Consider the following 15,620-nt stretch of genomic DNA (forward strand, 5'->3'; position numbering starts at 1 on the left):
CACCACTTGAGAAATTGTGCCTCGCATTGGTGTGGGCCACAACCAAGTTAAGACACTACATCCTTGTTCACACAGTCTTTGTAGTGTCACGAATGGATCCTCTCAAGTACTTCTTCGAGAAATCCACGCTTAACGGTCGCATCTCAAGGTGGATAGTCAACTTAGCCTAGTTTGATGTAAGATTCATGCCTCAAAAGGCTATTAAAGGATCTGTAGTCTCAGACTTCTTAGCGGACTTTCTAATAGAAGATTCGACACCAATACATGACAATGAATTTCCAGATGAAGACTTAATGGTCACGGAAGATGATACTTGGACTTTATACTTTGATGGAGCCTCGAACCAAAAGGGATGTGGCGTAGGAGTCCTATTAGTATCACCTAAAGAGGAGCATGTTCCAATTTCAATAAAGTTCGATTTCGATGTTACCAACAACGCTGCGGAATATGAAGCATGCGTGGTAGGCCTCGAAACAGATTTAGCATTGGGTGTAAAGAAACTTTGAATATTCGGAGATTATTCCTTGATCATCAACCAAATCTCCAAAAGATGGAAAGTAAGGAGCAAAAGCTTAGCCCCTTACCAAACCTATCTGGAAACTCTCACTAATCAACTAGAAAAGGTAGAATACACATATCTACCTAGAGAAGAAAACCAATTTGCCAATGCCTTGGCAAGACTAGCCTCAATGGTTAGGATTCCTAAGGAAATTGAGCAAATGCCTCTAACTATAGAGAAAAGACACAAACCAACATACATTCAAGTTATAGAGGATGATGAAACAATCCAAGAAGAAGAAGAAGAGGAAGAACCATGGTATACTGATATACTCAATTATGTCACCAAAGGAGAATACCCTCCTCATGTTGACAAAAGAGCAAAACGAGCTTTAAGACTTTTGGCTTCCCAATACGTACTCATAAATGATGAGTTACACAAAAGGGTACCTAAAGGTCGAGCCCTATTATGTGTAGGCAAGAAGGACGCTCAAAGAACTATGAGAATAGTCCACGAAGGAGTATGTGGAACGCATGTTAATGGCAAAATGCTAGTCCAAAAGATAATGCGAGAAGGATATTATTGGACTACCATGAATAGGGATTGTCATCAATATGTAAAAAGAAGCCCAAAGTGCCAAATTTATGCAAATTTGCAACATATTCCTCCATCTCTTCTCTACACCTATAATCGATATAATCGAAAAAATCACACCTCCTGGAACAGGAGGTCACGAGTACATCTTGGTAGCAATCGATTACTTCACAAAAAGGGTTGAAGCGCAATCATATGCTAAACTCACTGCAAAACATGTAGCACTCTTTATCGAAAGGAACATAATTTGTCGATACGGAGTCCACATGAGATGATAAGTGACAATGGAACTCACTTTCAAGCCGAATGTGAAGAATTGTTACAAAAGTATGGTATTCAACATCACCATTCTTCCCCTTATAGACCTCAAGCGAATGGAGCAGTTGAGACAGCTAATAAAAATTTAAAGACTATCATCGAGAAAATGACAGAAAATTACAAGGATTGGCCTGACAAACTCCATTTTGCACTTTGGGGTTATCGCACGTCAATTCGAACGTCAATAGGAAACACGCCATTCGCCCTAGTCTATGGAATGGATGTCGTAAACCCTGTAGAACTAGAAATACCTTCTCTACGCATTGCGTTAAAAAGTAAACTCGATGAAGTTGAATGGACTAGAGCACGATATGAAGAGTTAATTCTACTTGACGAAAAACGACTAGAAGCTCTACATCATACCCAATGCTACCAAACTCGTATGGCTAGACACTTCAACAAGAAGGTCAAGACAAGAAACATCAAGGTTGGAGACTTGGTACTAAAAGCACTAAAGAAAAATATTTTGGATCCAAGAGGCAAATTCAAGCCCAATTGGTCCGGACCATACATTGTCAAAACAATTTTGTCAGAAGGTGCAGCTCAATTAACTGACATGGATGGAAATGAATTCTCAAACGTGACCAATCTTGACCAACTTAAGAAGTACTACCCATAATCACTTGAGTAGGACACTCAAGAGAGCTACGTTTGGCCTGATTCCTTAAAGGATACGTAGGCAACCCTTTAAAGGGTGCGGCCACTTTAATTATTAAGAATTTCGTGTCCCAGCATCGACAAAAAAAAAAAAAAAAAAGTTGTATTGACAAGTGGAAAAGTATGGCGACAGACTCGTATGAGCAGCGCCAATTTTCTGCGGACATTTAGACAACTTTGGTACATTCTGGAAATTTTTTCGACTTCCGTACTTGAAGAAATTTTTTCGGCAAAAATATTTTAAGTTGTTTTCATTGCTTTAAATAATCAAATGTAAAGTTAATTTAATTAAAAAGCTGAAATTGCATTAATAAATAAAGAATTACATCATTGATGGAATTTAAATAAAGCTTAAAAAATTAAAATTAACTTAAATTGTCTAATAAATTGAAGGAAAAGCAATGCTCTAATCTTTCTTTTCTTTCTTAATCCTTTTCCAATTCTTGCCAGAATCTTCCTCTTCATCCATCACTTTTGCTAAGAGACATCCATTAGAGGATCTATATTCGATTTTAGTATGGATAGTCTCTCCCACAGCTAAAACTCCATGCTTTTTCTCTACCCAAACCTTCTTTTCTGTAGAGTCCACCTTCCTTTTCCCTTTGTCTTTATTTGCACTCTTCTTCTTAGGCATCATAGGAGTCTTAAACTCAACTCTTCCACCTAGGCGTTCCTTAGCAGGAATTTTCTTGTCACCAAGGCGAGTCTTCACGTTGGTCTTCTCTATTTTGGTTCGGTCCTTTTGAGATCTACCAATCAACCATTGCTTCACATCATTGGACAAAGAAGGTGAAACCTTTGGGTAATCACTTCCCATAAAGGCCTAGCACACCAATACTTGTCAAATCTTTCAACTTCTTTTGAAACGGGGAATTCATAAGGGCGACGAAGATCTCCCGTAGGAATGGTTTGCGCAATCCCATATTGCCTCCTTACTCTACAGGGATAATAAAAGGTCAATTTTGACAAACTAGGAAGACGGCAAAAGGGTTGGGTATTACAACCAATCATCTTTTCAAGCTTCCACTAGGGAACGACCCATTTAATGCGGAAGTCACAACAGGCAAAAACTTTGCCCCACTCACGGCGACCCATCTTCAAGGAGAAACGTTTCTTTCGCTGAACAAAGCAATTGGGGGTATATTTGTCCATATTATCAGGAGGACTAATTAATTCTAATCTCTCCATGAGCCACATCTGTAAAAATCAATGCACATAATTAGTATTGCTATACAAAAATATGTTTTTAATTTATGTAATTAAGAAAATTATTTTTCTACCTGTAATAAAATTGGAGAGCCTCGAAGAGGTGCTTCTAGATTCTTTTTCAATTCATCAAGATTAAGCATAGTCTCTCCAACGATTAATGGCATTGGATTTCTCCCAGATTCAATTTGTTCTAGCACAGATATTATAATTGTTTGACCATCATTTTTACCACTAGTAAGAAGATATTGGCTAAGCATGCAAAAGAGGAAAGCTCTTCTCCTATAAACATGAAAAGATTCAGAGCGTGGTCTATAAAAAAAAAACGTGCAAATTCTTTTAAATCAACATTATTACCATGCACTATGTTTTTTAGATCTTTACCCCTAAGGTCAAGGAAACGCTCATAATCCTTGTAATAATACTCACTCACCGTAGGCATTACCGCAAGATTTAATGAAGGAAAGCCTAGAATGGCACCAAACTCTTCCGGTAAAGGGCAAATTTCATCATAGCCTAATCTAAAGCAATGAGTATTAGGATCCCAATATTCTAAGGCGGTATGAATAAAGTCTATATCAAGATCTACCCCCTTTATGCCATAAATACCCCCCATATGGAAAAAGTCAAGTTCTTTTCTCTCCTTAGCAATTAAAGAACGACACCACTCACGAGTGAAATCACAAAAGCTCTTCTTAATTAAAGTCATGATTAATTTTTAATCCAATTAATTGTTAATATGTTCGAATTATACAGAAATCGTCAGATTTGGGGGCTATTTATAAACAATTTTTTTAAATATTTCGAATTTTAAAAGGATTTGGAAAAATAAGACCGTCGCCAAACGACAAGTCTGTCGCGTGGCGACAAAGTTTGTCGCGTGGCGACAACGCGTCTAAGCCAGTGACAATTATGCGTTATACAAACCGCGTTTTTCTGACTTCGATTCGACTTTGATTTTGCACATTATACCCCGTTATTCAATACCCTTATATACAAATCCAATCCATATTGCCTTTTTCTTTTGATTAAATTGAGCTTAGGCTTATTTTTAGTCGAAATCATTTTATTTTTCATTTTTTTCTTTTGGGGGAGAAAGTTGGATACCCTCCATTGATAATAAAAATGACGGAAATTTTTGCGCAAAAAATTAAGTCACAATTGCACACACTCACATGCACATAATATGAAAAATAAAATGCAAAGATAAAACATGCTTGATATAAAAAGTTTGCATATACAATATGTCTAATATGTGAGTCATATAATACAACGGACAAAGTCCTATGAAGTCAAATAAATAAATAAGAACAGGTACAAACTATGGTGTCGGAGGCCATAGATGATCAGGTACGCCCATCATATCAAAGAACGCTGTAGTCCGGGGTGTATGCCCCTCACCATCTCCTGACCTGCCAGTCGGCGAAAACCTCAACTCAGGGCCAATCCACCCAGGCTCCCCCCAATAATCAATCGACAACGGCTGAGGCTGCAAGGGCTGCTACGACGACGAGCCAACCTCGTACGTCCCACCACCCATCGAAGGAGCCGATGTTACACTTTCTTAGCCCGTCGGCCCAACAAAGACATCCTTAGGCGAAGAAACCGAGTCCTCGGTTGGATCAGCCTCAGACCGGCCACCTCGCCCCCAGCAGAAGTGCGACGACGCTTTGAGCCAGATCTAGCCGGCTCTCTCTTAGCCTCGGGTCTCGACAAAGTGCGGGGTGAAGGAATAGGATGTCCCTGCAAAGGTAAATCAAGTCAGATACCAAGTAAAGAATATAATAAAATGTGATACAAAAGAAAGACAAGAGAGATACCTCTTCAACGTCGTTCCCCCGACAGGTAGCACGGTTCCGTAACCTCACGAGCTAGCTACGAAAGGAGCCTATACACCTCGCCATAGCTGTCACCACCTCGCGAGAAAACTGTCAAAGGAATAAAGTCAGTAATAATACAGAACAAATACAAAAGCAAGAAAATAGATAAGCTCACCCGAGTCTGGTGACGAGGAATGGAACGCTCCACAAAACGTTGATCCTCGGGAGTTGGAGGAATCATCTCCTCAATCGGTTCGAACATACCCTGGTAACGGCTAGACATCCTCGGAGGGATGAACTCCTTAGGCCTAGCTTGATAAAATCAAATGATCAGAATTCACTTGGGGGCTACCTAATGAAAAATAAAAAGTAAAGCATACTGCTGCCTCCTCAGACAAAACAAGGGCCGGCGCTAGCAAGGGCAGCAAGTCATCCTCGTAACTCTGCTCCAAATAGTCATGAGACCGCTAGGGAGTGCCAAGAGACGACCGACTCGCGGAGTCACGCATCAACGCCTCATGAAACATATGTTGAGGCGGGCGAGTAGGGACAACGAAAACATCCGACGAATGCTGAATAGCTACTCTCTCGCCAAGATACACTATAGCGTCATACGTCCCCTGAAAATAACGACGCTTGGTAGTATACCGCGCGACCGGCGCAGGTATATCCAAACCAGCCCATGATCGGTATACCACGCCAGGCTCCTACAAAACAGGTATGTAACATAAACGCCCTCAAAAGAGTAATATAAAAAAAAATAAGTGTTCACGAGAATCTACCGAGAGGATCAGATCTCGAATACGTGCAGTCTCGACCTGATCGGTGCGACCTCCCCAACTGACGCCAACGGGGAGCTCGCGAGGTGAATGTCTCACCAGCGCAAGCGAGGGGAAGTACTCATAGAACCAAATCTACATAGTTAAGAGTAAGTCAGCAAATGCTTGCACAAGTCCAGGAATAATTTCAAAAGGATAGAAATATACTTCTACGACCCTCCAGATTCTGGAAAGTGCGATCTCTCCAGAAAAGGCCCTGTGACGGCAGGAACGTCGCAGGCCCAGAAGAAAGTCAGCATAGGCCAAGCTGGCTCAGTCATACGTCCCGACTAGGTGAATGTCGCGAACAGCTCTCAGGTAGTAGAGGAGCACTCGACTACCCCTGTCTGGAGAAAAGGTCCCTGACAGCAAAATAAGAACAAAGATGTGCACCCGCTGCTCGCGAGTGGTCGCATCATCCTCAAAAGCCGCTACCAAGGTGGAACGGCGGATGCACCGAGAGTTAAGCTGTCCCGGCTGAGCCTCAGCACGGGGCCGAATAACAATCGAACCCAATAACTCCAAAACCATCGGTGAGTAGACAATAATATCACCGTCAAATGGCAGTGGAGAAGAACGAAACTCCAAACCCGTGATGAGACTGAAGTCGGCAGGAGTGACCGTCATCTCACCCCAGGGAAAGTGAAAGGTGTTGGTGGTGTCCCAAAAGAACTCCACCAAAGCTCGGACGACGAGGTTACTCCCATCATAGGAGTACATGGCTTGAGTAGCCCGAAAGAGGGGCCTCAACCCACAAGACTCCCAGAGCTGTCGCAGCGTCTCGTCTCTGCTGAAGTACGCGTTGTATAGCGTACCGATGACGTTGTTGCCAGAACCATGACTGCGAGTCCTCCCGCTGATGAGCCCGCGTCGCACCCGCTCAGAAATATGGTGCTCAGGAGAAAAGAAAAGAGTGTTCTCATCCCACTCTAGGAGAGGTCCAAGTCTAGTAGAGGGGTCCTCACCTTCGCCGACAAGCTCGTCCTCCCAGCGTGTGTCCCTCGACTGAGAACCAGAGCCGCGTTGCCTAACCATGCTATATTATGCAAATAATAAAAATCAAGGTTCTATAGTATCTAAGGTTCGCCTAGCCGCATGATACTATGTTCGCAAAAAAATAGAGTACGTAGTACTAAAACAGAGTACAAATTCAATTTAAGCATAATTAGCATTTTCAACCAACCAAACAATTTCTTGCAATACTATGATAAATATTGTGACAAATTGTACAAGAAGAACTAGTAAAAACACAAAACGGATCACATTGTTCTTCACGACCTCAAGAGGTCCAACAATGGTGAATCGCTCATTTCTTCACCAAATTGAGTCAAACAAGTCTCAAAACACTCCCAAGGCAATGTATAAGCATAATCAAGCAAGTTCAAGGCATAAATTTCAACAAACGAAGCAAATTAAGCAAGAACATGTTCAAATTTTCGGAAAAGTCGCGAACAAAGAATGCATAATTCAACAAAAATCGAGTTGAGTTTGAGTAAAACTTACATGGATCGGGAAAATAGATGAAATAAGCTTTGGTTTGCAACAAGTTTGAGCAAATTCGGTTGAGAATTGAGCGAGAACGAGAAGGTTGAAGTTTTGAGCAAATGCGAAAAAACAGAACAACGGCGCGGAAAATGAGGAAGAAAGGGGGGGTATTTAAAAAACCCGATCCTGTCGCCAAACGACAAGTTTGTTGCGTGGCGACAAAGCCTGTCGCTTGGTGACAAGCAGAAATAGCGGCGACAAGTTGTTCCGGCTAGCTCTGGGGCGGCGACAGGGTACAGGGCTCCATAATATGGTTATGTGAACCTCGTGCAGCGGTTTCGGTTCCTTGGTACGCCAGTTAGCCCCTCTAAGCAACTTGACATGATTTAGTGATCGGCTCGATTACGATTAAATCAAGTTATCGACTTAATAAAAAGATCGTCTCACTTAGCTTAAAGCGCCTGAGCATTGGTTCATTACAAAGGCACCGACATAATGGTTCATAAACAGCAAAAGCACCGACGTAATGGTTCACAAGCAGCAAAAGCGCCGACGTACTGGCATAGCAGAAGCAAAGTTCAAGCGAGCTTTAAAAGATCGACAAGCGTTGGTCTTCGATAATTTTCTTCGGAATATTATCACGACAACTGAAAGTGATTTCAAGCGGAGTTATCTTCGATCGTGTTCCCTAAGATGTGGAAGATGGTCACAAAGCGGAAGAGGATCGTTTCAAGCGAAGCAATCTTCGATAGTGTTCCCTGGCTTGCAGAAGATTATCATAACAGAAATTGGACGCAGTTACAAGCGTAGCAGTCTTCAGGCGAGATGACGTTCTCTAGCTTGTGGAAGGTCGTCAAAACAAAATGCAACAAATCGGTTACCTTCAGAGACGTGTGCTCGACGGTGCAATATACGCGTTTCTTAACTCTTTTATCTGTTTAACTAACGCTAGTTTGCAGGTATCGGCGTTACAAGAATGATTTAGGATCGCAAAACGTTCTGAATCATTCTTCGTCCCTATCGCTACTTTGACTTTTGTTTTCGAAACATGCGTTTCTCCAAACTTAGTCAAAGTGGGGGCTTCTGTAGACACCCATTTGTGTCTCCCCAAAACCAAACCCAGTGATGAATACCTTTTGCGTTGAATGATAATCGAATAAGATGAAAGTGTGAAAGGTCAAGTGTTGCGGTTAGTTTTTATTAAAAAATCTTTCTTTCTGTTTTTGAAAAACAACTCTATGAAAATAGCCCATCCAGTTTAGTTTGGTCCACAACAAGGGTCCAATAGTAGTGTAGTTGGATGGGGCTTGCAAAGAGCTTTCCGACGATATATTATAAGCCCAATTCCGATGAATAATGAGGAAGTTATGGCCAAAATACTAAACTGGGTCCGGTTTGATCTTTACATACAGCCCGATGATCTAGGGGAGGGCCCAATGTTAATTATTATTCCTAAAGTTATTAGAATTAATTATAGTCTTCTAGAATTCTCTAGAAAGTTCTCTTAAGTCCTAATAAAATTAGAATTAATAATTATATTTTGATAAGTTTTACTTGGAATAAAATATTATGTTATGAAAAATACGATTTCAGTTTTCATACGGACTTTACAAGTCAATTTTGATTGATAAGTGGACTCCGTGTTTGAAAGCGCGTAGGAATTCAGGTTGTCGCCAAACGACAGGCCTGTCGCTACGCGACAAGTTTGGTTTTGCGGCAGTGGAGTTTTATTCCTTATCAAATTCTACCTATTTTCGGACTGTTTTCTTATAAATAGGGTCCTGAACCTCCGTTTTTAAGAATGGACAATCTACAATCTATAGTCAATAATCATCAATTCATTAATCTATTCTCTAAATTCTCTCTAAGCTCTCATCTCTCTAGCTTTTCACAAACACAATTCCGCATACACGAGATCTAGAAACACCTAACCAAGTTCGAAGTTGCCTTCGCCCTAGACGTGAAAGGTTATAATTTCTGAGGGTTTGGTCCCAAATCCAATCTAAACTTTTTAATCTTTATTTAATTTAATTCTTTGATTTTATTATTTTCCTTGAAGTTACTAACACGTGTATTTTGTTATTAGAAAGAGGTACGAGGCATCAAAGTATGTAGTCTTATTGCTGTATTCTTGTAGAAAGCATGTTTATTATTTGTTTAATTCCTAGCATCATGTTAGGATGTTTCTATTGCTTTCTAGTATCATGTTTAGGGTGCCTTTTACTCTTTTCTAATAGCATGTTAGTATCATGTTAGGTTTAAAGCTTTGATTTTTATGCTTAGCGACATGCTAGGATTTGTTATTAATCTTGTTAGTATCATGCCTAGGATCTTGCTATTATATTTAAGCTTTATTATTAACATGATTATAATTGTTATGATTATGATGATTATTGTTATGTTGCTTGATGTTATTTATTGTTATTTCTTGATCACGCCTTTTATGCATGTTTAAAGGGAATTGGTACTTGTAATCACACTTAATAAGATAATTAATAATCTTGTTTAGGCTAATATGATTATAATTCAAGTGATAGCCAATAATAGATTTGTTTGTGCATTAAATTCAACCAACATAGATAAACAGGTTTAGGGTTAATCTAATGTTTGCATGTTAGTCAGAAAGCGCACATGAATACGAGTAGAATAAAGTAGAGGCCTATTAATAGGGCATGTTCAATCTCTTTTAGGTTGGATTTGTACCCTCATCCCCGAACCCTATTTGGTTCAAGACCTTTTGGAGTTGACGATCTCATGGATCGTTAAGGGGTGTAACCTTCACCCTGTGAACGATTTACAAGTTCCTAAAACTTGTTGACGATACTTTTGCTCTCTTTTCTTTCCCTTTGGACGCCACCGTGCTTAAGTGTATGATCACAGTGGGGTTCAAGCTTGGGATTAATGCTTGAAATATTCCCTACATGTAAGCATCAAATACCTTACTCAACCGTGTGGTTTTCCCCTGTTCAACTCAAAAAATAACATAAGATAAAAGTATAACTTTTGTAGATAATCATGTTAGAATACACCAGTTAGGCAGTAACCAATCACTAATTCCAGTTTGCAGACTATATGAATCTAACCTGGTCTAAACCTCTCCATAATCCTACCCGCACTGTTATTATTTCCAATACAACTCATGCTATTAATAAAAAAAAAAAAAGAAAAAGCAAACACCTTAACAATGCAACAGATACATTTAGAGTACAAATATCTTGATAAATGAATATCAACTAATATTTAATGTTTGGAACTGATGGCTTTATTGTTATAAACAACAATTAACTTATGCTATGCTGCACATATTACAGGGGAATGTAGCAGATTTTCAATGAGCTAATTCAAGTTTATCACTATGAGAAATAAAATTTTGTTTATCTAGGGGTGGTGTTGTACTTTCCTTTGGAAAAGTAAGGGCAATACTGACAACATAGCATGTTGTCTGGTCAACCCAGACAACGACGTTAACTTCGGATTTGTTGACCGCGTTAGTACGTTACTCTTCACGTCTTCTCTCTCCTCAATGAATTTTCTCTCTCCTCAGGAAAATTCTCTCTTTTCCTTCAATTAAACCAGTACTCCAAATTATTTAACTTGACTTCCTTCAATAAAACCAGTACTAATTAACATGAATTTTCTCATTATCACGACATTTAAACCGGTAATTTCACAACTACGGTCGATGAACAATTGATAATATAACAATTGCCAGAATTGACGAGAAAAATTACCTCTTTGCCGACCACAAATTCCAGAAATTTAACAGCCTTCTCGATCTCCCTATACTCTTAATTTACTTATCTTCAAAAAAGCAAAAACTCTTATGGTATGTTTGGGATGTTGGATTTCATTTCAAATTCTAGAAGTGGGGCAAATGAAGTGTTTGTGTGAAATCGTGAACTTTGGGTTGATTTTATTAAACTCAAGAGCTGAATTTTATAATACAATGTTCTTTGGTTTCCTAATCCTACGAAAACATGTACTTTTAGCCAAGGATAAGTAATGGAAATAATATCCTAGAAAATCAAATCAAATAATATCAAATAATATATTTCTTAAATATATCGTAATAGTTTGGCAAACAAAAGAATTTGTAATTGGATTTCATCCAAATCCACGACACTTGAAAACACTCTTTAGATTAGTAATTTCATATTACTTTATTATAGCTGTCATGTCATTTCAAATTCTGAGCCACATCTTGTCTCCAACCTTTCCCCTTTCATTTTTCTCTCTTTTATTTGTTGCCTAAGTAACAGCCACAGTAGCTATATGAAACAAAGTTTTGAATTGTTAATGACGTTGGTTACAGATCAATAAATTGATGGTGGAAATATACATGGAGCTTGTAGTTTAGCAATAATCCTCTTTCTCTCCTCTCTTAATATTCATTTTCTTTCTCCTCCATCTGCCTCCAAATTGAAACTTCAAATGCAATATAATTTTACAATTCCTGGAATTTAAAACTTTATGATCCAAACACACAATTTGGATTTAAAATTCATCAATTACAATTCCATAATTGAATTCCAGTATTTGAAATTAATGTTGAGCTCCCAAGTTATTTACTTTCTCCTTCATTGTTCCTTCTTCTCTTATTTCCTTATTCTCTCTTTTCTCTCTTCTGACAAAATTATGTAATTTACTTTCTCTCTCCACGGTAAAAAGTACAACCAAGTTAACCCATTCATTGTCGAAATTCCATTCACTGTTTACTAGAGCGTTAACCAGACGTTATAGGCATAACATTACTTACAGCTGACATCTGAGCACATGGGCATTTTTTTTAAATTTTTTACGCAATACGAGGCAGGGTATTTACGAGATTGCCATTTGATCAACAAAAAATGTTAATCATTTTGATCAACCTGGGCGGCCTCATTTTCAACCAATATAACAACTTATTTCCATAAAGCCATTCCTAATCAAAGTTGTGCCAACACAAGAACTGGAGAGAAATGATGTTCTACTCCGGACTCTGAAAGAAATCGAAATTCCAGAAGAGCAGTGGCAACCTGAGCAGATAGCACCATCATCTGCAGATCTCTCACACCAACAGATTTCCACACCAATTGAAACAGCAAGGCACACTAAGCCTTTGAACTTGGAATCTGCAAATGTCATTGCAAAAGAAAAGCAAATAGAGCAAGAGTTATTGATGGAAACACAAGTTCACGGGAAAGGACCTATGATCTGGGAAGACCCACAAACATTGGATGATGAGTTCCTTGCCCATCTTGTTCAGTTTGAGAAGTATAAGGTTCCTGGTGCAACATATGAAGAAATGGGAGCTGATCCAAGGCACCGCAAACTTGGTGCTCTTAAAATTCCAGGAACTACTGATTCAAAGAGAGCACTTCCTACATGGAGTAAACTTTCTCGCTCTTGAACCAGTACTAAAAACAAAGAACCAATGATTTCTGATTCACCAACTACCACACCTGACGAAAATCCAGCCAAGAAGAAAGTTTGCACCGCCTTGTTCCAGGACTCAGAAGACTCTGATAAGCAAGCCTTCCCTACCAGCACTTTGGACCAAGTTTAAAAGGTTCAGTTCTTCCCACAATCCAACTTATTAAATAGAATATACTTCTACAAATCTAAATCTTTTGGGGGTTTCAAAGGAACACTAAATCTGTCTTTTGTTACCTATAAACACCAATTATGTACACAGTGCTCTAATAAATAGCTATGGCCAAAGACTTCAACTACTTTGCATAAGTTGTTGTATTTTGGGTGCAAAGTCTTAGCATAGCCTAGGGAAAATAGAATGTACAAAGAAATAGTGGCAATTATTGCCTTAAAAATAAGTTAAGTTCTTAACATAGCCTTAGAAGGTTGTTATGTATAAAGTAGGACTTACAAATATTGTCATCCTTAAATCAGGATGCTTATCTATAAAATCAGTTACTTTAGTATAACTTTTGTCTCTTTTACTTTTATATTATCTACCTTATATTAGACTTGAACTACACCTTCACTTGACAATACTTCCACATTAAATTAAACTTAATTGAACTTTAAAATTAAGGCGACTTGAAACTAAAATACATTAACCTAACACATATATACAATATTAGGCCATTTATAATTGCTTAGTATAATCTATTTAGGCATTTAAACACATGTGTACGACATTAGCCCAATTATAATCACTTAGATAAATACATGACAAATCCAATTTAAAGAAGCCTAAATCACTTGAATTCTTTACAACATTCAAAGTTACCACACAAAATTAACATTAATCTAATAACATATCGCAAACATTGGGGGGTGCGTGCATCGCGCGCGCTCCAACAACTAGTACCTATAAATGTAACATTCACCTCACTTGTACAGTTAACCAAAACCTTTAAACACTTGTAATCACTTTCCAAAGCATATTTTGAAAATACAATATTGACCATTGCTATTTAAATTCCGATTTAAATTTTAGAATCTTACAATTTTACGATTCAGATATGTTATACAATTCGATTAATGATCCTAGCCAATTTTATATATTTCTTATAACTTGAAGAATTTTTCAAGAGTTAAAAAGTTAGGTAATCTAGTTTTTAAGAGAATTAAGAGAACTACTCAAATATAGTAACAAAAATTAAGTATAAAAAACACAAATTAAAAAGTAAGCGACAATCCTCATCATAAAAAAGTAAATCAACAGCAGCCCCCATCACCTCTACCGTAGAAATTCTCATCCCCACCATAGAAATTCTCATCCCTCTCTCACAAAAAAACACAACTCCGTCACACCCCACACCGACATCTCCACATCTTCCTTCCCCGTCATGCCATCACTGAAATTGTACCACCACTCCGGCAAGAAATCCAAATAAACAAGCCAAATGAGTCAATTGAAATTCTGTACTATTAAAAGGACAATCTAAAATGAATTAAGGTCAACTCAAGCATGCTTAGCTTGGACAGCCATAATTTTTAACAGAGTAAAAATCAACAAAATTGAAATTAAAATACTTCCAGAGTGAAACAATCAATTCAAAGATTTACCATGTATACCTATCACCCTAATCGACCATAAAATTAAGCACCCTAGCTAATCACCATGAATTCTAGACTTTATCTATCTACTTTCTATCTCTAATTAAGTATAAAATCAAATAGACCCATAAATCTCCATATTCGAACATGTTTTACAGATAAATCAAGAACCCACATTAAATCAAGAATTAAATCAATACCTTCTCCCTCCAGAAGCTCATCAAGAATAGCATCTTTAGCATCTTCATGAGGAGGAACTACCATACCTTGTCCTTTAGGAGCACCATCTATCAACAAGAACAAGAGGTATAACATCTTTAAGAGCAGGAATTGCATTTTTAACATCACCTCCTTAACCTCCTTCAAGCTTTCATTCTGGTTTCTCTTGAACATCTTCAGGATGTGGTTCCTCAACAATTGAAATTGAAATCAAAATTAGCCACTAAAAAAGTTGGGTTTAAAAGCATATACTATCAAGATTTTATACCATTATTATTATTATCAGCCATTGTTATTTTCTTTCTTGAAACAATTTATGTGCGAGTAGAGCTCGGAGTTTGTTAATGAAGGTTTAGTTAGTTAGAGTATAAAAGTTTTAATAATAATAATAATAATAATAATAATAATAATAATAATAATAAACGCCTAAGCAGTTAGCACATGACAAAAAAAATAAATCGTGTGGATTTTTTTTAAACAAACTTGTGTAAATTTTTTATTATTTTGAAAATAATATTTTTTTTAAAAGAAAATTAATAAAAATTCCTATAACAATTAGCATGAAATCAGAAAATCACCAAATGTAGGGTGGAAGGTGGCCAGAGAAAAGGGGATGAAGCAAGTCTCTCTCTTGAGAACAGAGATGAGGAGAGTGAGGGGTTTGCGATTATGAGATGGCTAGTAGGTTTCTTTTAATTTATACAAGCTAGGAGACACACACATTACGTGTGCAATATAGTAAATATATACAATTCAATTTTTTTTCCCCTGAAACTAGTTCAAAACCCGTACCATACAAGGTTTTACAATAGTATTTGTTATTCGTTTATTAGAAAAGTTACATACAAAACATAATCATTAAAAGTAAAAAAAAAAAAAAAAACTTTAAAAAAACACATATTCATGTGATATACCATGTATCTTAATAAATATATATCATCAAGATAGATTGGAATTGACATCAACAAAGCACAAAAAATTGTACACCAACATCAAAATATA

At 37.7% G+C, this 15,620-nt stretch overlaps 1 protein-coding gene across 2 annotated transcripts; it reads right to left on the bottom strand.

Annotated features, from left to right (window-relative positions):
* Positions 1–11,649: 11,649 nt before the first annotated feature.
* LOC145578978 (uncharacterized) lies at positions 11,650–15,308 on the bottom strand. 2 transcript variants are annotated; one of them, XM_081636274.1, is made up of 3 exons: positions 15,197–15,308; positions 14,600–14,808; positions 11,650–12,925 (listed from the first exon to the last, which is right to left on the bottom strand). In XM_081636274.1, exons 2-3 carry the CDS (start codon positions 14,790–14,792, stop codon positions 12,639–12,641), a joined length of 480 nt encoding a protein of 159 aa, XP_081492400.1. In that variant the 5' UTR covers positions 14,793–14,808; positions 15,197–15,308; the 3' UTR covers positions 11,650–12,638. The 2 variants fall into 2 exon arrangements, with proteins under 2 accessions (XP_081492400.1, XP_081492401.1); XM_081636275.1 differs by lacking the exon at positions 15,197–15,308 and having other exon boundaries at positions 11,651–12,925; positions 14,600–15,189.
* Positions 15,309–15,620: the final 312 nt, after the last annotated feature.

This window comes from Chenopodium album, chromosome 14, assembly GCF_948465745.1.
Source record: "Chenopodium album chromosome 14, dcCheAlbu1.1, whole genome shotgun sequence".
NCBI classification, from domain to species: Eukaryota; Viridiplantae; Streptophyta; class Magnoliopsida; order Caryophyllales; family Amaranthaceae; genus Chenopodium; species Chenopodium album.

What these genes read in the sequence shown, in the direction of transcription:
- LOC145578978 (XM_081636274.1), bottom strand. Translation starts at nt 14,792, where the DNA reads ATGTTCAAGAGAAACCAGAATGAAAGCTTGAAGGAGGTTAAGGAGGTG. An exon ending in TGAGCTTCTGGAGGGAGAAG is followed by an intron (nt 12,926 to 14,599) that starts GTATTGATTTAA and finishes CTTGGTCCAAAG; the next exon opens with TGCTGGTAGGGAAGGCTTGC.